This window comes from Eubalaena glacialis, chromosome 18 (genome assembly GCF_028564815.1).
Source record: "Eubalaena glacialis isolate mEubGla1 chromosome 18, mEubGla1.1.hap2.+ XY, whole genome shotgun sequence".
Lineage (NCBI taxonomy): Eukaryota > Metazoa > Chordata > Mammalia > Artiodactyla > Balaenidae > Eubalaena > Eubalaena glacialis.
In genome coordinates, this window is record NC_083733.1 from 15,866,473 (window position 1) to 15,889,497 (window position 23,025).

Here is a 23,025-nt window from a genome sequence, read left to right on the forward strand (position 1 = left end):
GCAGACTCCCTGAGCTGAGGAGATAAAGGTGAGTCTGGGGAAAGCAAGGCAGCTAGAATTTGCAGGACAGAGTATCAGAGAAGAGAGACCTCTGGAGATCTTCACAGGGTCCTCCATGATTATTCACAAAAGTGCTGACCAGTGCATGCATGTTAGGAAACTACTTGAGGCTGAGAAAGAACCAGCCCAAAAGGTAAGAGGGAACAGCACCTGATGCACATACAGGGTCAGAAAAAGTTCATGGAACATTTGAGTAGAGTTCTCAGAAGTTTCCTTCTTCAGTAATGGGGAACAATTAGCCCTTGGTTAGTGTGCTGGTCCTGCCCAACAAAACTTAAAAATAAGATATGAAGGGATCAAACTGTTTTTAAGTAGCTTAAGCACATCCCAGAATAAACTGGAAATTTATAGGAATACAAAAATATCCAGCACTCAACAAGGTAAAATTCACAATAACTGGTATCCAATCAAAGATTACTAGACTTCTAAAGAGGCAAGAAAACACAATTCATAATGAGGAAAATAATCAAACCAACTTAGAACTTACATAGATTAGCAGAGGATGACAGTAAAGCAGTTATTTTAACTGTATGTGATATGTTCAAAAATTAAGTAGAGACATGGAAGGTCAAAAATGTAGCACATTCATTCCCCGTACGGGCTACCAAAAAAAAAAAAAAAAAAAGAAGCACACAGAGTAAAGAGTGCCCTGCCTCCGAAAAAGAAACCTCACCAAACCAGAGCATCAGTAAGCTATGAGTTAACTTAAAATGGTCTAATACATATATAATTGGAATCCCTGAAGGTGAAGGGGAGAAGGAGTGAAGCAGACAGAAAAAGAAAAAAAAAAGATTTGAAGAAATAATGGTTGAAGAATTTCTGATTTTGACAAAAAGTAGTACCTCACAGATCCATGAAGCTCCACAAATCCCAAACACAAGAAACATAAATGAAACTACACCAAGGCACATCATAACATGTGATAAAACTTGTGATAAAGAGAAAAAATCTTAAAAGAGGAAAAAAGTACATTAAAAAATAAGGATGGCAGCAGAGTTCTTATTGGAAACAATTCGAATGAGAGAACAGTGGAGCAACGTCTTTACACTACTGAAAGAAACAAGTTTAGCTGAATACAAATCAGACTTTGAAAACTATTCAAACAACATCAAACTTAGAACCATATAACAAAGAAATCAAAGGCAGATGCTGTATGATAATATCCTATCTACAGGCAATATGCCAAAGCTTCATTTATATGTTATTATCCTCAGAGAAAAGGAAAAATGACTCCAGTCATACTGCATAGCCTTTACCAGCCCTCTCATACCAGTATCAGCAATCTTATTGCCAGCACCATTACTGTTTCTGATTAAAAATGGAGAAAGTTCACAGAGCCATAGCTTCCTAAAGCCTGTGTCACTGATGAGTTCATATAGGCAGAGGCTATACTCAAGCCTTTTCTCTGGGCTAATGTAGTTTTTACTCAGTTGTTCCCATGCCTCTTCCTGATGTTTATTTTGCAGGTTACTAGAATAATAGTATTTTTAAAAGCTCTTCCTGTGTTTTGGGGTAAAAAGATCCTCTTGCTGCATTCCTTTGGTGATTTCCTCTTTCAATTTTGTTTCATGTACAATTCATTCACTCTCACAGTCTCATTTTAGATACTGCTGCTCCCAACCTGTGTATTCAAACCACCTCAAAACAGGCAGTGGCAGTGAGCAGATTGTCACAAGCTATTCCATTTACTCTATTCTGTAAACCCAGACATTTAAGTGCTCACCTGCCAAGGCATGGTGAGGCAGGAATGTCTATTCTTGCAAACAAAAGCAAACTATAAGCCATCCTTTCCTCTGACCAAATTAATCACTAGAAGTTGGACATAAGAAGACTGAAGCACAGACTCAGTACAGTCCTCTTGTACAACTCATGAGCAGAAACACCCTGAAAAATCTCTACACCCTCTGAGATATGTACAGAGAGGGAAACAACAGCTATAAACATATGGCAAAGGCTTGATGGGACTGACTTATATAACTGCAGTCCCCAAACCCTCTGTGAAGTAAAGCAAGGGTTAGAAAGCTGTGATTCCTGGACTTTCCTGGTGGCGCAGTGGTTAAGAATCCGCCTACCAATGCAGGGGACACAGGTTTGAGCCCTGATCCAGGAAGATCCCACATGCTGCAGAGCAACTAAGCCCGTGTGCCACAACTACCGAGCCTGCACTCTGGAGACCACAAGCCACAACTACTGAGCCCACGTGCCACAACTACTGAAGCCCGTGTGCCTAGAGCCCATGCTCCGTAACAAGAGAAGCCACTGCAATGAGAAGCCTGCGCACAACGAAGAGTAGCCCCCGCTCACCGCAACTAGAGAAAGCCCACGCACAGCAACGAAGACCCAACGCAGCCAAAAAATAATTAATTAATTATAAAGAAAAAAGCTGCAATTACAAGGGACCTACAGCAAAGAAGTGGAGAGTTAATACTGACAATAATAGGAGCAACAGGTATTCAGCACTCAGTATGTACCAGGCAGTGTTTGAAACATTTTACAGATATTAACTTATTTAATCTTTACAAGAAACCTACGAAGCAGGTACCCTTATCCTCATGTTACACTGGGAGTAATAATGCAATCCAAGTTACAGTGGTGGAGCCCCGTCAGTCTGACTCGAGCCCACTCTCTCGACCACTCTCCTAATGCTGTGTGAGGAGAAGGAACACTGGACAGAGGCTGAACGCATGGTCAGTGTCTTCTCCCCTCACTCATTACCTCACTCTCCTGACCACCTGGGATCAATGTTACCCACTCTGCCTACTTTATGGATCATTTTGAGCAGCAAGAAGTAATTTTACAAAACTTCACAAAATATTTTAAGTGTCAAGCCAATAGAAAGCATTACAGAGGGGGTCCAAGAGACAGCAGCAATGCGTAAGGGGGCTTTTGGCAAGAGCAGTGTATTGAGCATAGGAAGGCAAGGCAGAGTGAGTGTCCAAAGCAGCTTCTGGTGTTATGGAGGCAGAGAATGTCTGCTGATGCCTTTGTCACTTGCTACTCTTTGTTGTTTCTTAGCACTCATTTCTCAGGCCAAGGGATCTTGCCCCAAGAGTAAAACAGTTCATCTGAAAGCTTTCATTCTTTTTTTTTTTTTTAATTTTATTTATTTATTTATTTATTTATGGCTGTGTTGGGTCTTCGTTTCTGTGCGAGGGCTTTCTCTAGTTGCGGCAAGCGGGGGCCACTCTTCATCGCGGTGCGCGGGCCTCTCACCATTGCAGCCTCTCTTGTTGCGGAGCACAGGCTCCAGACGCGCAGGCTCAGTAGTTGTGGCATCCCGCGGCATGTGGGATCCTCCCAGACCAGGGCTCGAACCTGTGTCCCCTGCATTGGCAGGCAGATTCTCAACCACTGCGCCGCCAGGGAAGCCCTTCATTCTTATATTAATAAGGGATCCCTAAATTGGATTAAACAGTCTCTTTGTTCCATATAGATAAGAAATTAAGCAATCATAAAGGATAAAGAACAAATTTATTTTTGCATCTGGAATTGAAAAACTCGAGAAGATAGCTTGAGAGGAATCTAAGCTAAATGATAAGACATTTAAAAAATATATGCCTCTAGTTAAGAAAAGAATGAAAGAGGGAAGGAGGAGAGGAAAGAAAGGAAGAAGGGACGAAGGAAGGAAGGAAGGAAGGAAAGGAGGGAGGAGGGAATGGAGGGAGGAAGGGAAATACCCACCATCTTTGCTATGAAATAAAGGTAATGGAAAGCTTTGTCTATTTTAATGGCCCTGAGAGCACTAATTTTGCAAGTTTTGCTAGAGCCTTGGCTGGTCCACCCCCCAGCAGAAATGTACAGAGACTGAGCAAGCACATCTGTCCTCCTGTAATTAAGGCTGCAGAGCAGAGCAGCAGGTGCAAACTTCTCATCCTTCAGCTTGACTCTTAAACTGCTTGTGCTCTTGTAACTTAAAGTCAAAACTTGTTAAAAGTGAGATTTGTAAGGTCATTAGTCTATAACAGGAGCTAGGCACTACAGACATTTCTTTAAATCAAAATTAGAAGCAGCTACCCGACTAACACATATCAGCCAGCTGTACTAAGATGTTGCCGTTTCACATTTTCCAGGGGGGGAAGACTATTAATTCCAAGGAGACTAATATCCACATGAACATGGTATTGAAGCCAGACTGGAAGACTTCTTTCCCCTTTAGTATAAAGCTTTTTCAGTAACAGAAAGAGTCCCTTACCCAGCCCTCTCTCGATGTAATTTAGGTGCTTATTTTCTTGTTAAAAATTTATCTTAAGAAAAATTTGAATTGTAGTCACCTTCCTCCAAAGAGCTGAATCAGCAAAACCTTGCTGCAAAACTAGTTCCATTTAAAACATTTCAGTGTGATCCTGCCAGACCCTAAAATAATTATAGCCTAGAAAGGCAGATGTGGCTTTGGGTCTGAACAATTTTTATCATACTGTACCTTTTCATGGGGTCAGAAGAAAGATCAGTGACATAACTGTGTGCCAAGAAAACACATTGAGGTAGAAGCCATCTGCTTCTGCAGGAACACCCAAAAGAAAGGTGCAATGCCTGGGGAAAGAGCAGGGTTTCATTAGGGACAGTGATACTACTTGTTTGGCATAGAGGTTCCAGCTACCAGTGAGGGAACCAACTTTTCCTTTCTGAGCTCTAGTAATGCCTGTACCAGTTGTAGAATTCTTTGAAATGTTGAGTTAATAGGGTCACTGCTGCTTCTTGAATGCCTGCTGCAGGAACTAAGAAAAAAGACTTGGTGGACAATGGCTGTCTAAGCCAATAGAAGAGGGTTTCAGAGCTCAACTCCTGGGGTAGAAAAGACCCCTGTTGGCTGAGGGCAGATGCTGCAGACCTTGCAAGAACACAGCTAGCTTGCAGTGCCATCCAGGCCTACTGCTAGAGTTGTGTAAATTATTTATGGGCTTTGGCTATAAATTAGAGATGAATGGAAGGCCTTTGGGCCTGATCTTGAATGTACTCCTATTAATGAATGTCATGCATTTTCTGCTGTAAGGGAGGGTTTTTGATAAGAGGACCAAGTTGCCTCTTGTATATAGGAATTACTAATGCTATTACTGTTTTGAAGACTGTTCTTATCTCAAATTCTGCTCTAACAGGGGTTTAAAAAATCCTTTGCTAGGAAAGGTAAATGTAGTCAATCATCCATTTAATTCAACTCACCTTTCATATCCTTCCGTCATAAACACTGGATCTAATTCCCATTTCAGAGAAGTTAAACTTACCTCTTTCCTCATCATCAGCAAAACTTCCTTGCTTGTGGTTGTCCCAGGTATCTAAAATTCTCATATAAACATTTGAATTAAAAGTAGAAATGCTATTAGGGCTCTTTGGGGCCAAATATCATCCAAGCTCTCAGGCTTACCCTTCTCAAAGAAATAAGCTAGTCAGCACCATCACCAAAACTTCCTGCACTTTCATGAGTGCCAGGAGATACAAGGACACTTAGAATTACCAAAGAGCTTGTGTACCTCAGAATAAGTGTCCCTGGCCACACAACCTCAGGATACTGTTCAGACTTACACCTTGCCAGCCATCAACCTCTTTCTCACACATGCACACACAAACTCTGGTGACAGAGACAAGAACTTTTGCTCATATTTTTTTTAATGTATCACAATGAGCAGGAAACATACTTGATGAAATATTTTCAAAGGAGTATATTCAATTACCATCTACAATCAACTTAACTATGACAACAAAGTTTTTGTGACAAATTTTTTCAGTTTGAAAGTTCCATGTGGTTCTGTTAGTCTCCATGTATTTTGGTACAGTTCGAGATCAGCATTGTTACAGTAACAAAAAAGCTAACAAGACTACATTATAGAAAAACACCAAGAACATCATTTTTGGTTTCACTTGCTCTATTTTTTTTTTGTTTTTTTTTTGTTGTTTTTTTGTTTTTTTGTACATTGCAAAGGCTGTTCATATACCTCTTCACCTCAGGGTCACGTTCATGTATGCTTTCTTTCCTACCCAAACTTGCCCCCCTCCCCTCCGAAGAAAGTAAACAAACAAAAAAACTAGTCAAAGCTTTGTTTCACAGTGGGCAGTATCTCAGCGCCAACAAACAACCAACTCAATTTATGCTTCTATTTAAAATGTTTTAATTTAATTTATTATTTAAAAAAAATATGTCCATGAACATCAAGTGCACTGGCTTGGGTCTCTGCCTCTCTCTCCTGCAACTTCCTGCCATGCCTGATAAACTCAGGTTTAAACATGTGCTGTCTGTGTTACCTTATTTTCAATTGTGTAAAACTTTGGCCACATTCATCTCTTTAAATAGCTTTTAATTAAAAATAAAACTTCCTAGACTTAAACTTTTCCGTGTGTGTGTGTGTGTGTGTGTGTGCGCGCGCGTGCACGTGTAGGTGTGTGTATGTGTTTCCTTCTTGTTTCTTTTTGGAGGATGGAGGAAATAACTCCCATTCTGTGGGCCCATTTGGTGCTATGACTGAATGGTGTCTGGCACCAACCCACACTGTGGAGATTCAGAAAAAAAAATAACCAACCAAAAATATGAAGTATCAATGGAGGTGAAGAACTAATTCAAACAGTGATTTGAGATATCCTATTCAGCTATGGACTATGCAGCAGACAGGGGTAAATTCTCCGAGTGGGACCGATCTAAACAGTTGAGCATTGTAGTGAATTCATGCTTTGTAAATGATACTGGTCACAGCCATGGTGGATGCCAGCCCACAGACATCTAACTAGCTCATGTTTGACCTCTAAGCTTCACCATCACCGACTGCTTTGCTACTTCTAGGTTAATGCTGAGAAGAATTTTTTTTTTTGAATGAACGTATATGTGGGCGGTATACTCGTAGAGGAAAGCATTAAGTGTGCAACCCACTCCAGGTTGAAACACTCACATAACCCCACTGAGGAACACTGGTGGGTGGAAGCATGCTTAGTCAGTCTACGCAACCACCTTGCTATTGCCGAACACACCCACAGGTCGAGGCATGGCATAACAAAAACACTGACAGTCACTCTGCCTCACAGAGGGAGGATGGCATGGTAGCTCAAAAAAAAAAAAAAAAGAAAAGAAAGGAAAAAGGAAAAAAAACTTTGGGGAGGGGTGGCAAAATTACAAGGAAATGAACTTGAGGGGGGGAGGGAAAGGGATAGAAATTGCACTATTACCAAACAGTTACCATTTTTAAAAACAAAGTTTTCAGAAAAGACCTAGCAGAATTTGACAGGTAAAACTAGTGTTAAATTGTTAATTGGTATCACATAGAGAACCAAAAACAAACAATTTTTTTTTCTATATGATACAGACACAGAGTAACATACAACAGTTAAATGGCAAAAAATATATATATATATATTTCATAGAGTTACAAACAAGATAAAATAATGGAAAACAAAAAACTGTACAACTTCAAAATTTAAAAATGTTCATCTCAAACACAGGGAGAAATACAAGAATTCTTGTTAAAAGAAATAGCTTGTTAAAACAGCAAATGTTTTGCGTACTTGTTTTTTGACACCTTATGCTACGACTGGATACTGGTATGAATAGTTAGATGGTATTCTTTAGTATTTCTACTTAAAAAAAAAAAAACAATTAAAAAAGGAATTTGCACTGTGCATCAGTCAGCCTAGTTAGAAATATATACAACAGTTCAGGATCTACTCTTTCATTAAACTAAAAACAAATTCATAAAAATAAAATAGTCCCGGCTAAAAAAGAAAAAGAGAAAAAAAAGAAATTCATTTTCAGATCTTGGAATGCTCCAGTCTTTTTGCAAAGTCGATGAGTGGCTTCAGCACCGGGGAAGAAGCCCGAAAGGTGACCAGATGGAACCTGCATTCACAGTCTTCAAAGTTCCCTTTTGAAACATAAGGAAGAGAATGAAGGGGAGAAGGATTTCACACTTTCGGGGTAAGGGGAGATTTTTTTCTGTTGATGTTTGGTTATGAAGGTGAAACAGCAAAGCATCTATTTGTCTCCAAAATCTACGTTATAGCAGCACAAAGGTTTCCTTTCAAAGTTCAGACCGCTTTTTTAAGATGAGAAAGGGTGTATGTTGCGTTGTGTTGTGTTACAGGAATACGGATATTAACATAAACACAAGTGCCTCACACACAGTTCCTTTTTTGCTCTCTGTACGTACATTGCTATCTGCTTCTTTGTTGGCTGCGCTCTGGATCACTCGCTGCTCAGACTGCCTAACACAAGGACAAAACTTTGAAGTAAAAAGTGTGTCTTTTGGTATATGGAATTGTCTTTAACAGCTGCCTCTCTGCTTGCAGAAGAAGCACATAACAACCTGGGAATCTTCTGTTTTACTCTTTCTTTTATTAAACTAAGTCTTGTTTATTTAAATCAGAAACAAATTCTCAAGTAACAAGAACCCTTTCCCTTTTTTCTGCCTCAGCAGTGAAAGGGTGTGTCTTTGGATTTTATTTAAAGCATGAAATTTCTTTTTCTGAGAGAGGAAAGAAAACAAAACAAAAACACAGAAACCAAACCCCTAACCAAAAACTTTTATAGAAAAGAAAAGCACACAGCCCAATTACACAAACCGAAACAAATGCTTTAGTTTAGGAAAAGAATATTTGAAGCATCTACCAAACAAGGAGGGGAAAAAAAAGGGTGAAAAGAAAAACCAAAGGAAGGATAAATAAAAAATAAATGTACAAGGCTAACAGACATAGGTAACTAGAATTATATGCCTTTAAAAAGTTTCAACTCCCCAACCAAAAATAATCTGTGAGGATCCTAATGACCCCTAGAACCCTTTGAAATTCTTTCTTTAGTTTTATAAAATAATTCTGCAGCTACCCTCTAGGAAACGAAGGCAGCTACCTTAAGTGGGAGATTATAGGGTGGGAGGAGGAAAGAGAAAGTGGAATTAAGGGACAAAGGGGGAGAAAAGCTTAGGTGAATCAACGGATTGCAATCTATCTGCTAGGAATGAACAAGACAACATCAAATGAGGAGCTGTCAGCTGGACCATACAAAAAGCTAAATGTACACAAAAGGTTTTTTTTTTTTTTCCTTTTAAATCTACCATACTGCTTCAGTTCATTTCCAATGCAACAATCTACTCAACACCAAAAATGGTCATATCTATCATAAATACAGAAAGTCAGTTTTTAAAACTTATTTTTTTAAGCTACAAGTCCTCAACACTCTGTGTGTGGGTTTTTTTTTTTTTTCTGAAATTGGGAGTGCTTAACTTTTCCCCTTGAAATTGGCTTCAGCAGAAAAGCTATCCTTAAAATCCCCAGAAAGTTAAAGCAGTTCACATTGTTTTTCTCAAATACTTTCTGCCCGTTTTTAAATTAACAAAACAAAAAATCTTTTCTGGAACGAAAACAAAAACCAAAAAAAAAAAAAAAAAAACCCCCAAAAATAATATATATAAAACAATGATTCTGAAAACAGAACAAAGTGTGAGCCATTGACCTGAGAATAAAAAGACATTACATTTCTTTTTTTCTTTTAGCAAGCCATTGGTATCTGAATGCTAAGATAGCAAGAAATTTAAAACTGTAACAAGGTGGACTGCTTTCCCATACAGTGCATGCCGGGCTCCTCTGTGCTATCAACGTGGGGCATTTAGTGAAAAGGGGCAAATATACAAGGGGTTTAAGCTCCAAAGACATAGGGAGGCCCTGTGGACTTCTGTTTCCCAGACCAATAGTACCTTCAAAAGGACACAATGTAACAGGGTTAAGTTTTTTCTTTTTTTTTTAATATTAGAAAAGAAAAGACAAGAATGTAAAATCACCGGCATAGATAGGTATATGGGAAAACAACCCACGCTTTTTCTTTTTTTTCCTTTTTTTTTTCCTTTTTTTTTTTTTTTTTTTTTGGTTAGAAGCTTTGGAATTGCAGTTAGTCTATTTTTGAAATTGGTTTGTTATTAATTTTTTTATTTAAATTCATTTGTTTGTATTGTTCATCTTCAAAGCTTACAATCTGAAGGTGTCCGTTCCTACACTGGTCAGACCACTGTCCTTGGGGCAGCTGGGGTCTTTGGGACCCTCCACCGGGCTCGCCGGTCCGTCGGACTTTTGGCTGAGATCCGTGTCAGACTCCTCCGAATAGTCGTCTGTTGGCATCGAGGGCTGAACCCCTGAGGTGCTGCATGAACTTGAGGTAACCGTTGAAGATGAGGAGAGAGGAGGAAAAGAAGGGGGCTTCGCGGCCGAAGCCCGGGAGACCACTTGCGGCCAAGACTTCCTGGAGGCGTGGGGGGAAGCGGAGGACGAGGAGGGGGCGGCGGCCGACAGGGGAGGGGGGCTGTCGTTTGAGTGAGCGGCAGACTGCGAGGTAGATGCGGTGCTAGGATCGGGGAAGCAGGCAGAGTGAGGTAATAAACTAGGGTGCTCTTTGGCGTTTCTTGCTGCTCTCGTGATTGTTCTGTGTTTGTGCAAGGCCGACTCGAGATGTTGACTCAGAGCTTCCTCCCCACAGAGCGCGCTCTCGCACGCCAGGCAGTGGTACGAGCCGCCGCCGCTGCCGCCGCCGCCGCCGCCCGTGGGGACGTGAAGCACCATCTCTTGCAGGTTCACCACAGACTGGCCGAAGAAGCAGAGGGACTTAAGATGGCTCCTCGCCGCCTCCTCGTCACTGAAGCCCGCCTGGCACTTGCGGCAGACCAACTTGTACTGCACCTTTGGAACAATGAAGGGGTCGTAGAGGGAGTCCGCACTTTTGCTTTCTGCTTCTGGCTCTTCGGGGGGTTTCGGCAGGAGGGGGGACACCTCACGGGGTGCGTTTTTCTGCTCTTCTGGTCTGGGGGATTCTTTGGCAGGGTCTTTGTCTGGGGAAGCAGCCCCCTGGGGGACTGGGGTTTGGCTTGCTTTGGGCTGCTGCACTTTTTGCTGCTGCAGCTGCCGCTGCTGCTGCTGCTGGATGGCCTCCTGCAGACTCTGCTGGTATTGCTGGTACTGCTGCAGTAGGGAGCCCGGGGACAGCCCCATCAGGGCCTGCGACAGCGCAGGGCTGTAGGGGAACAGGCCTTCCATGCCGTACATAGGCTGCAGGTACCCACTCTGCAGGGCGCCGGGGATCTGGGGGGCGTAATAAGGAGAGAAGCCTGGTACAAAGTAAGGGAGGAACTGGCTCGTGAGCAACGCTGTGGGGTCCGAAGTCAAGGCTGCCTGCAGGGCCTGCAGCTGCGCAGGGTCCACTGCATACTCCATGGCGGGCAGCGGTGCTGAGATCGTGGCTGCGGCCGCCGTGGGGGCCTCTCCTTTCTCCTTCTTGGGGACGGGCAGGGGTTCCCCTTTCCCTTTGTGTGCCTTTTCCTTCTCCTTTCCCTTCTCACCGTCTCTGTCCTTGCGTTGCTGTTGCTGCTGCTGCGGCGGGAGCTGCGGCGCGGGTGGCGGCTGGGCTGCTGGCGGCGGCGGTGGCTGCGCCTGCGGCGGCTGCGGTTGGGGGCTTGGCAGAGGGGCCGTCGCCGCGGGGGCCTGTGCTGGGGTGGGGGAGCTCAGCGACGCTGAGGGCGGTTTATTTGGTAATCCAGACGTGGGGAGGCCGGGGGAAGGAACTGTTGTGCTGGGCAGACCCATCAAGTTCGGTTTAGGAGACGTTAAAGCTGAAAGGAATGGAGACAGAGAAATCACGTGTCAGTCTGGGGTGCTGAGGCTGGTGCTCAAGATGTTTCACCTGTGTCACTGGCACAGGGTCTAAGAGCTCAAGGTTTGAACTTGGAGGATCCTGTTGATCCAACGGCTTTCCCGCCAGGCCCAGGTTGGATAGCCGGTATTCTAATCCGGACCCAGCCCTGGGTCAGCTCCCATACCTCCCATACCAGCTAAACAACTTCCAACACCTTCCTGCCCAACGTGCCACACCCATCCCACTCGGTCATGTTTTCTCTGCTGCGCTCCCAGCTGCCATTCACTCTGCCCAAGGCAATTAGTCTGGAGGCCCCCAGACTAGCTGCTGCCAGCCAGGACCCATCTGAACCGATGGCCTTCATCAAAAGCCCCACAGAAATAGTACAGTCAAGAGGCCCCACCAGAAGCTGTCTGGAGAAGAGAGCGAAAGCAAGAAACCCGGCCAGGCACCAAGACCACCTGAACAAACACAACAGGCTCTACACATGTGCCTCTCTGACCTCCACTGCTGCAGGTGAATGGATGTGTTAGGAGGGCACAGAGAGGAGGAACAATGGGAAGAAATGAAAACAATCCATTCAAGGTCAACAGTGGCACTGCTTTGGCTCAGCTGATCTGCTTTAACAAATCTGCTGAAAAATGTAACCACCTAGGAATAGGATTCTGGAGTCCACCGGAAAAATGAGCATTTTCTTCTCCTGCCCCTATTTGAATGACATACAGGAGGATTAGGACTGCAGATGCTTGAGAAAGCAGCCACAGGAAGAGGAGAAAAGCAATGTCAAAGTGCTGGCACCAGCAATTCCTAAGACATCACAACCTACCCCAGGCACCACACTGCTTATGGGTGGCAGACCATGTCACCAGGCGCACGTAGGGCACAGCCCCATCCTCAGTCACACTCAGGCCTAATCTACCACTACCTGTAAAGCCTTCACGCAGTCCCAGAGCCTAACCTCCTCCCTGACCCATAACTATCTCCTGGGTTGAATCTTTTGTTTCAGGGTGATGGAGGGCTGCTGCTGGTTCATGAAGACTAGCAAGGTGGCGGTGAAGGACAGCACTGACCACATCCAAGACCCTAGACGGTACGCATCCCTTCTCTTCAGAGGACACCAAAATGTAAAATCAGAAATCCCACAGCCCCTCACTACTTTATCTGGACCATCTTCAGCAAGAAAGCTGGGGTGGGGTTCCAAACAAGTCACTGTCTTCATGAGAAAAAAACACTCTGAAGCCCAACCCAGGTGAAGACAATGTTGATTTCTGGCTCCAGTGGTGCAGTATTCCCTGGGCTATCACACTGCATTAAAAAACCCTCAGATTCGGGTGAAGAGAACAAGGTTGCCTCAAGTTGCCAGTCCCAGAAAAAACAGGCATTAACTTTTGGATAGCCAAGTAGGATGCTTCCCTCAGCATCACATAACATCATTAATTTACTCTTCCAAAATGGCAGAAAGGGACCACTGAAATTAAGTCATCCAATTTCCTGAATGCACTTAAGGGACTGAAATCAGAGGAGAAGATGTGTGTGACTTAGAAAAACTCAGTAAAGGCTTGTTGGTTAAAGTGGCACAAAGCAGATTATGAATTCCAACTTGGGACATGGCTTCGTCTATTTCTAGGCAACAGGCTTGCTCCACGTTTTAGGTTGGAGCTGTAGCCAGAGCCAAATGATCAGTGGGGCAGAGAAGGAACCGCCTATTGATCTCCCCATCCCTCTGGCATCAGGCTTTCAGAGAAGAACTGACTTTCTCTATCTTGAACTGACAGTGCACAAAAGAGATTCAATTTTAAGAAACATGTACTGAACCTCTGCTATTTACCAGGCTCTGCACTAGCCATGTGAGATAAAGTAGCTCAATACATTCTCACAGTAATTCTGTGGCTTTGGTTTTCTCATCTGTAAGATCAGAACCAAAAAAGCCACTTCATCCCCCTGAGGCTGAGTCACGTACTCCTGGAGTCGGACTGACGAGGTATGGACTGTGGCTGACACACATCTGCCGTGTGATATTGGGCCTATTAGTTGACTGCTTGGAACCTCAGCTTTCCACAGTAGATGGATGTAGGGATTAAATGGAAGCTCACATGGACAGAGCTTACCATTGGGCCTGACATATTAAACACAAGTTCTTTCTTTCCTAATTCCAGATGCAGTGCTCCTGGGAGCTGTGGTACAGTCAGACGGTGGTAACTGGGGCGTGCCTGGCTGCCTTGAATGATTAAGAGCATATCTATCCTCCTACCTGGAGTCCACTCTAGTGGTCAGAACCTGAGTAGAGTAGCACTAAACATATACCTGTTGACTGACTGGCTCATACTGGGTGCTGTGGAAGGAGTACAGAGCACTGGGAGCCCAGAGGCCTTCAAGGGAGTTATAGCACCGGGAGCCCGGCTCCTACCCTAGCTTGTTGAATGGTCTTGACCTCTCTGGGCCTCAGTTTTCTCATCTGTAAAACAAGGGGAATAGACCAGACATTTTGATTCTAATATTTTCACATTATTATGAAATGTTGGGCCTTCCCAAGCCCCTCTTCCAAGGTCCCGGGCTGCAAGGGAAGTTCAGTGCCCAGCCACTTTCCATAGTCTCTTTCTTGGCTTACGTCTAGCTGACTTTTAACATCATTCTGTGACATTACTTGCCAACACATGTAAGCAACGACTTCTAAATCTTAATGCTTTCTTTTCTTGTTCTTCTCTTTGGTTAAGAAACTGGGATCCGGAATGAGGTAGCCCCTCGCGTTCTGTAAAACACTGCCAAAATTATAAAACTTGGATTTAATTCAACCAGAAACCAGGGCTGCTCTGGGAAGCAGCAGAACCACTTCAACCCCTGGGAACAGGGCCATGTTTGGAAGGTAAGGAGGCACTCTGAGGGGCTCTCCTTTGGTGAATGTGTACTGGTCAACACAGGCTGTGGAGGGACCCGCTAACTTGTGCCTCAGTCTCACAGGATCCTGGAGGTGAAAGTCCAATTTAGGGAAGACAGCTGGATTCAGAGAAGACGGGTGAGGGCAGAGGAGGAGGAACAAGAGAGGTACACAGGCAGAACCGCGGCACTCCCTACAAAGTGGAAAAATAACTACCAAGTACGTGACTCTGAATTAGAAAGGGAAACGGGCAGAAGAAAACGAAGGCGTGTTACTATTAACATTTTTGTCTGTCTAGAGGACTAAAACATGTCATAATTCAGAACCACAGTGCCCAATATGAGTTCCTGGTCAGTGCATTCCAGTACAAAGGCAGTCTAATTAGAAACCAGGGACTTCCCTGACAGTCCAGGGGTTAAGACTCCGTGCTTCCACTGCAGGGGGCACAGGTTTGATCCCTGGTTGGAGGACTGAAATCCCACATGCCGCGTGGTGCAGCCGAAAATCAACCAACCAACAAACAAAAAACACTAAAATAACACTCTATTTCTGACTGGAAGAGAACCCCAGGAGTAAGGCTCTACCGTATGAGAGCGTCTTCCTGGTAGAATCTCTCCTGCCAGAGCACATCTCTGAAAAAGGAGGTGGGACCACAGGGGAAGGCAAAGAGTTGATTTAAATTCTCTTGAACCAATTTCCAGAAGGCACAATCCAGGATTAGCTAGACATTCAAATGTTTTATATTTTCAACAGACATCGAGATGGGATCTGCATTTCCACAAGGACTGAATGGAAGGGTCTATAATGGAAACTGCTGTCTTGAAAATACCCCAGGATCTAGTACGCCAGAACCCTGAAGTTCATGCCTATAACACACACTCTGGTGGTGGTACTGAACACCAGGCACGAGAATGGTTTCAGGAGCCTGTTCCAACCACAAGGTCCCCATCCTTGAACTGGCAAGTCAAAGAGTCATGTACACCATAGCTCTAGGGAGACTCAGTGGAAGGGACCTGAGGATTTACTGCTGTTAGAGAACTAGAAAAGGGAAGCTTCCTATCAGGCCAACACTCAGAGGTTTTGTGTGGTAGCCACAGAACAAGCACTAATTGGGCGGCTATTTAATACTGGGAGAATCACCAAGAGCAGAACCCACCTGTGTTGGATGGAGTAAAGCCGGGCAAGGAGGGGCTGTTGAGGCCGGGGAGCAACACGGGTGGAATGCCCTGGATGGCCGGATATGCTGTCGGAAGGTTGAGAGCCTGAAGAGGGGCGTTGTCAAACATCCCTTGCTGCTGCGCTGCCAGTCCGAGGACCTCATTGGCCTTTTTGATCCGGTCCAACTCTTGTTGAGCCATCAGCTGACGTACAGTGGCTGGGTCAAAGTACTCTTTCTCCTTGTCCAACTGGCTTCCAATGGTGTCTTTAACTTTGGAGATATGCTGTTGGGAAAAGATATGGTCACGTACAGACAGCCGAGCGCTGTACTTGATGCCACACAAAGTGCACTCTGTTTTGGGTCCCTCGTAACTTGTTTGGTTTATACCAAAATGCTTGGCCATGCTTAACTTGGACTTCTTTTCTTTTGCCCGGGCATTCTGGAACCAGACCTGAACCACTCTCTTTGGCAGTCCAATGTCATTGCCCAGGACTTCACACTCTAGCATGGTGGGTGTCCTGTAGTCATTAAAGCATGACTTGAGGACCTTCAGCTGCAGATTGGTCATCTGAGTGCGAAAACGTTTCTGCCCGGGCCTATCCCCACTGTCTCCAGATTTGCCTGCTGACCCACTTGCACCAGGGCTTGGGGAGCAGGGGTCTGCAAGGCTCGAGGTTTCACTGTAGTCCACTGTACCTTCATTGTCATATTCCTTGCTGTAAAAGCTCGGGGCTGGGCTGACCAGACCGGATGACAACCGATCTTCATACTCGGACATTGCCATCATGGCCGCTTTGGTCAACCCTTCACTGGGCGCGGAAGAGGATTTGGTTTCAGTTGCTATTCCTGTCGCACTGTCGTTATCCGCATTGCCCTCGTCTCCAGTAGTGGTATCTGTGATCGCTGTGTTGACTGAGGAACAGTCGTCGTTGTCCAGCTTAGTTTGGTCAAAGTTTAGATTAACTGAGGACATGGAAGGGCTTTCAAAGTCTTCAATCCCTTCCACCTTGATGGAAGAAGGGCTAAGAAGAGTTCTAGGAGACAACTCCATGGTTTTGCTCACAGGTGAGAGGGGAACACCTTGGCCATCACTACTGCTTGGGGGTAGGTGGGAAAAGCTAGTTCCGTCAAAAATATCTCCTTTCATCTGGAGTCCCCCATCGCAGTCTAAGAGCATCGCAGACAGAGTTAGGTTGTAGCCAGCTCTCTTGGCTTCATGCCAATGACGGGACCGGATATGAGCCTCCAGGGCAGTCTTGGCTTTGAAGAGCGCTCTGCAAAAAGGGCATCTCCTGTGGGCCTGGGCTGGGCCCACAGCCCTGAACTGTCCTTTCCGTTCCCGGGCTCGGGTGTTCTGAAACCAGACTTGTACCACGCGTTTCTTCAAACCCACCTCATGCGCAATGTGATCCAACATCTTTCGAGTTGGATTGGAGTCCAAGAGATACTTTTGGTAGAGAATTTCTAGCTGTTCTGGTGTAATAGTTGTCCTCAAACGCTTGTCTCTCTGAGGTTCTTCTCCTCCCGTCCCACTGTCATTCTCTCCAGGGCTGGCACTGGCCTTTTCCTCCAGCTTCCTCTTCAGAGTGTTCATCGTGGAGGTGGGAGTTGAAGGGGAAGTGGCCGAGCTTGCCGGAATCTGAGGTATGGCCCCCGAGAGCAGCTGGCTTGCCAGCAGTGGGTTACTAGGGTCAAACAGCATGAAAGGCATATCCAGGGACCTGTCCAGAAACTGGGGGTGGATGAACTGGTTCTGCGCGCTCAGGAAGTGAAGCTGCTGGTGCTCCTGCCAGTGCTCGAACGACGGAAACGCCAGCTTGCACTGCTCACACTGGTAGGGGATTAGCTGAGGAGGTAGGCTGGCCAGCTGCTGAGGAGTTGACGTGTGGAGGGGCTTAAGGGGCAGGTGGGAGAGCTGGGAGGGACTGGGGCTCGACTGGGGTAAGGGGCACTGAGGGGGCGGCGCTTGTGGAGGAGGCTGGGGCAACGGAGCGGGGGATGTCAGCTGCGGGAGCTTTTGCTGGGCTGCATTTGTCTTCTGCTCGAGCTGCTCTTGCAGCTCTGCCTTTGGTTGTCCTTGCTTTTCTTGGGTCTGGTTTGGCTGGGCACTGGGAGGTTCAGCCTGCTTTGGTTTCTCATCACTCGCCTCTGGTTTTGAACTGAAGGTGGCCAGTTCGTCAGCCTCTGATGTAAGCTGCAAGAAAGCAGCGGAAGCTGTATTGGCCGTTGGTGCTGGGGTGCTGTAAGCCTGGGAGGGCATCGGGGTGCTGCACGAGGAGCTGGTGGGCGTCAGGATTTCCATGGCGTCCATGGAATCCTCGTTTTGGCTGTCATCCTGCCCCTCCTCATCCTCATCCTTGTAACACAGCTTCTTCTGGTGCTTGATGAGATCAAAGATGCGCTGAAACACCAGGCTACATTTTTTGCACTGGTAGTTCAAGTTGCTCGTTCGAATATACCTATCATTTGTAAGTTCCCGCCGCTCTCCGTCTTTGCCCTCTCCCTGATTCTCGTAATTTTTCCTGGCCTTCTGTCGGGCGTTTTGAAACCAGACCACTATGACTCGGGTTGGAAGGTTCAGTAAATTAGAGAGTTGCTCAAATTCATCGTCCTTGGGGTAAGCATTGGCATCAAAGAAGTCCTGCAGGACCCTCAGCTGGTAGTCAGTAAATCTTGTTCTTGAAGACCTCTTGCTCCCCCAGTACTCCTGCTTCTGAGGTTCTGGCGAAGGGGGCCGCGAGTCGATCTTGAGCTCCTCCAGGCTGGTGATGGGTGGGTTGCTGAAGTTGTAAGGGGAGTCCTTGTTACGCTGCCGCTCTTTGAAGAGAGTGTTTCTGAACCAGTGCTTGATCACTTTCTGGGGCAACCCGGACTTGTCTGCCATCTCTTTGATCTGCTCTTCACTGGGGGAGTTGTTAATGTCAAAATATTGCCGCAGGACTCGGAGCTGGTCATCCGTGATCCTGGTGCGAGGCCTCTTATTCTGCTGCTGGAGCAGACTTGGATTGAGCTGATGCTGGTAGAGCTGGGCCAGGTCCGCAGGCAGAGGCTCCACAGGTCCAAGCTGAGGGGGCAGCTGGGCCGGCAAGGTCTGCAGAGGCATCGTCTGCATCATCAGTGGCGAGAAGATGGGCAGCTCCATGGGCATGGAGAGCTGGGTGAGCGGCACGGACGGCTGGGCCGGTGCAATCGTGGGCGAGGTGATGGGTGGCGCTGACACGGGGATGGCTGGTGTGGAGGCCGGCTGGGGCGGCGCTGCCGGAAGCGGGGGTGGCGGCGGGGGCGGGGGCGGCGGCGGCGGCTCGGGGGTCTGAGGCCTCAAGGGGTACAGCTTGTCGTAGTGCTCTCGGTACTGTCTGGCAAACCTCTCCAGCTGTTTAAAGGGAAAGTAATTCTGGTGAACATGCTCTTGATGACTCTTTAAAATCAAGATGTTCGAGAACAACTTGCCACAGGAGTCGCACTCGAGCTTTTCCGGATTCTCCCCCTGCTCGGTCTTCCCGTTCTTCTTCTGTACCTTCTGCTTGTTCTCGTTGTACTGAATGACCAGCTCAAAGCCAAAGTTCTCCAGCAAGGCCTTGGTGGCGTTCCCTCTGGCGTCCGAGGCGATGCGTGGAGGGAGCATGGAAGGCTCACAACTACCCCCTGGGGCCAATTCTTTCTTCTCTTTGGCCTTCAAGGCATCTGGCAGTGATTCCTTTGGTCCCGAGTTGCCCTCCCCCTCCTCGGCACCGTCCCTCTCTCTCTGGCTTTCTTTTTCCTTTTCTTTGATGACCAATTTGTTTTTCTTCTCGATGTGCTGGCTGGGCTGTAGGAGGGCAGAGTGACTCTGGGGCAGAGAGAGCTGGCTCTGCTGCTGCTGCTGCAGGACCTGCTGATGGCCCTGCTGCGGGACCTGAACCTGAGCCTTCAGCTCTTCCAGCAAGCCTGGGCCCGCCCCCGTCAGCGCCAGCGCCCCGCTCGTCACCGGCAGGCTCACCTCGGGGCTGAGCTGGAACTCGGCGCTGGGGATGTAGAAGGGGAAGAGGAGATGCTGCTGCTGCTGCAGCTGCAGCAGGGTCTCTGTGGCCATGGGGAAGTGAGGAAGGAGGGTGGGGCTAAACAGCTGGGACTGGATCAGGGCCGCCTGCTGCTGCAGCTCCTGCTGCAGGTGAGCTTGAACTTGGGCCTGGGCCTGGGCCAGGCTCTGTGCTTGCTGCTGCTGCTGCCTGGATGTGATCATATCTGCCAGCTTCTTCCGGTTGGCTTCCTTGGGCTCTGAAGGGGAAGCAGTGTTGGCACCGCTGGGATTCCCCAGGGGCAGCATTCCTCCGCTTTCAGTGGGCACTTGGCTCAGTAAGCTGGCGCTTGGAGCAATGCCAGCACTGCCTGGGTTGGTGGTGGTAAAGGTGTTACTGGTGCTCACAGGACTTGGGGTGGAGGAGCTCAGGGCGACGCCGCTGCTGCTCCCGGTGCCATTGCTGCTGCCACTTGCAGCCTCCAGCTTGGCTGCCCGGGCCTTGGTTTGATGCAACACAGACCTCATATGGATCTCCAGTGTGGAGCTCTGGCTATAGGCCACGTTACAAGTGTTACACTTGAAAGGTTTGTTGTCAGGGCTGCTGGTGGGTTCTGGCTGACCAGCTGCCGATTCCTGAAGGGCTCTCTTCAACTTATGCAGGTGGGAGACAGAATTGTAGTGCACTAGCAGGATGTTCTTCTGAGTGAAAGATTCCTTGCAGACGGTACACTTGTAAGGGCGAGAAGGGTCTAGAAATTTTTCCATGGTGAAGTTGGGGCCTTTTCTGAAAGGCAGAGCTCTCTTTGGCTCTGAGCCCGAGTCTTCTTGTACCGACCCAGAGTCACTGCCCGTCGGGCTCTGTTTATCCTCCAAGTCACTCTCTTCTTCCTTGTCTTCCTCAACGATTATAGTATGGTCCTCGGCCAGGGTGGGGTCTCCCATTGCCAGGAGGTCTCCATTGGCCAGAAGGCCACCATAAAGCTGTTGGATGTCGGCCTCACTCAACTCCAGGTGGCTCGTCTCGAGATGTTTTTTCAGAGCCTGGAAAGTTCGGAAACTGCGCTGACAGAGACAGCACATGGTGGCAGCTCTGATCACGTGGTACTGAGAGTGGAGCTGCAGTTTTTCCACGGTCTTGAAAGCCAGGCTGCACTGGTTGCAGCGGTACTTGTACACGTGGCGATCCGACACGGGCAGCTGAGGCCTCTTGGCGTGGACCTCGTTGAAGTGCGCCTGGAGAGTGGCGGAAGTTTTGAAAACCTGGTTGCACCCCTTCTTCCAGCACGGGAAGCCTGAATCTTCTCTCACAGAGCCTGGGTCAGCAGGAGAGGGTTTCACATCGCCACTGTGTTCTGTGCCGGCAGAGGGCATGATGTTCTTTCCCAGATCATCTGAGGTTTCTGGAAAAAAAAAAATCAAGCCCAATGATAAAGAAGGCTTAGAGCTGTCTACCCAGCAAGGCCTCATGAACACAGAGTCTCATGATGTGGGAAATACCCAACCTGCAGACACACACTCTCCACAGAGCCCCACACTGCTGAGAGCACGTGTTATATAAGCAGGTGCACAGGAACAGAGAGGAAGAAAAGGAAATACAAAAAGCCTCAACTGCTAGTAGGCCTATACCATAGCACAAATCTGTCTTTTAAACAATATTCATTTCAACTTCTCGAGAACTGGCTTGAAGGGATACCCCCCTTTACATGGATCTGAATTATAGAATATGTGAATTAATGCTGTCCTAAGCTGTGGGGAATTTGCAAGAACCGCTATCCACTGTAATATAAGAAATTTGGGGATATGTATATATTTTTAGGCATTAAATAATTTCTTGTTATTACGTGACTTTTGACTGTCCTCTCTATTCAATAAGCAAAGAACATTCAAGTGGCCAATTATGAAAACACATTAAAACTTTTTTCTACAGTGAGATCATCACACCCATAAATATTCTGACCCTTTTTTGGGTCAGCTGTACACTGCCTAATATGGAAAAATCACAAGGGAGACACGGTGGGGCAGTAGTGTGGTGTAACTCTTCCCAACTTAAACCTTAGCTGCTGACAAGGTGTCAAAGATGTAGGAGAGACTCATAAACAGAGGTCTAAGGCCCCACCCAGCTAGGTCCCACCATGGGGCACCAGCAGCATCTATGCCTACAACAGCGTTCTTTCCAAATGCACCTCTCCGCTGCCCCCCATAAGGCACTCCTGGAAGTCTCAGAGAAGAGCTCTGTGCACAGATAGATAGATAGCACCTAGAAAGACAACTAATCCAGTGCCCTGAGATCACCCATGTGCTCCACAGGTCCCTAATAATTAAGTCCTCAGAGAGGGAGTATTTGATGGCTTAGGGTGATAAGTCATGGGTCTACTGGCTGACTCTCTGGTTAGTCACTTCCTCGCTGTATAGTCTAAGGGGACACGTGTCCACCAAAACCCCACTGGTTCTCACCTGGTTTTTTTCTCACTTCAAACCATACGAAGTGTGTACACAAATACATGCCAAGAACCAGAGTATCAAGTAGCTGACAACGGTGCCCCTCATCCCTTGCAAAGTTACATTCAGCTTTTAGGAGTATCGTAAAGAATTCTTGGCACTCTTGCTCCATGAAAATTTTGGCCCCAGGTTTCATTTTGTTTACTCTTCTCAGGGGTCAAGAATAATGACACTAACCAGGCTGCTTTCCTGCCTCCTCCAAACTGGAGTTCCCGTCCCGATCTGGAACAGCCGCTGGGAGGAACAGGCTGCTGGGCATCACCATCTCGGGGGTAGTCACCTGAAGAGCAAGCGGTAGAGAAGCGAGGAGAGTCAAAGGGCGAGGAAAGAGACACAAAATAGGGAAATGTGTTAAAATTATTTAATAAGCAAAATTAGCCTTCACCAGTGTAAAGCTGGAGGTGTCACTTTTCATAGCTCACTGAAGATTCATGTTTATTAGACAAAGCTCACATCAGTCAAAAGCGTTTCTACGGTTACATTCTGGACATAATTAGCAGTGCACACTTGAAGAATAATCTTATTATTAATATTTTTCCTTTATGCAGAATTTTGACTTTGATCACTGACAATGTTTTGTCATGGGCTGTGAAACTTCTTGTGCAACCAATTAGGTAGATAAGTTGAAAGGCCCACCTTAAGCTGCTGAAAACATAATAAGGGCCCTAATTAAATCATACCTAGTAAAGTACACTGTAATCTTGAAGCAGGGAGCATTGTAGTACTGTTTTCAGAATGTATTCAGGCAAGAAGAGGAGGGGAATAAGAGTGAAGGAAAGAGTGAGAAGAAGAGAAGGGAACAAAGGGAAGGCTAAGGACACGCAGACACACTGGCAGATTCTCCAGGA

General features: G+C 46.5%; 1 protein-coding gene and 2 long non-coding RNA genes across 5 annotated transcripts in view; 2 read left to right on the plus strand and 1 right to left on the minus strand.

The window, feature by feature from the left end:
* The window catches only part of LOC133078832 (uncharacterized), a 174,367-nt gene extending 164,216 nt beyond the window's left edge, over positions 1–10,151 (plus strand). The window contains exons 4-5 of the long non-coding RNA XR_009697950.1: positions 7,790–7,951; positions 9,990–10,151. This is a non-coding gene — a long non-coding RNA (uncharacterized LOC133078832). The remainder of the gene's footprint in view (positions 1–7,789; positions 7,952–9,989) is intronic.
* ZFHX3 (zinc finger homeobox 3) overlaps positions 9,429–23,025 on the minus strand; it is a 252,974-nt gene continuing 239,377 nt past the window's right edge. For all 3 annotated transcript variants that reach the window (XM_061174008.1, XM_061174010.1, XM_061174009.1), the window contains 3 exons: positions 22,355–22,457; positions 15,676–21,078; positions 9,429–11,621 (listed from right to left, as the gene is read on the minus strand). In XM_061174008.1, the coding sequence (XP_061029991.1) occupies positions 9,991–11,621; positions 15,676–21,078; positions 22,355–22,457 (7,137 nt within the window). In that variant the 3' untranslated portion in view covers positions 9,429–9,990. The remainder of the gene's footprint in view (positions 11,622–15,675; positions 21,079–22,354; positions 22,458–23,025) is intronic.
* On the plus strand, positions 12,701–14,877 carry LOC133078833 (uncharacterized). Its single transcript, XR_009697952.1, has 4 exons — positions 12,701–12,734; positions 13,801–13,913; positions 14,359–14,507; positions 14,595–14,877. It is a non-coding gene; the product is annotated as an uncharacterized LOC133078833 (long non-coding RNA).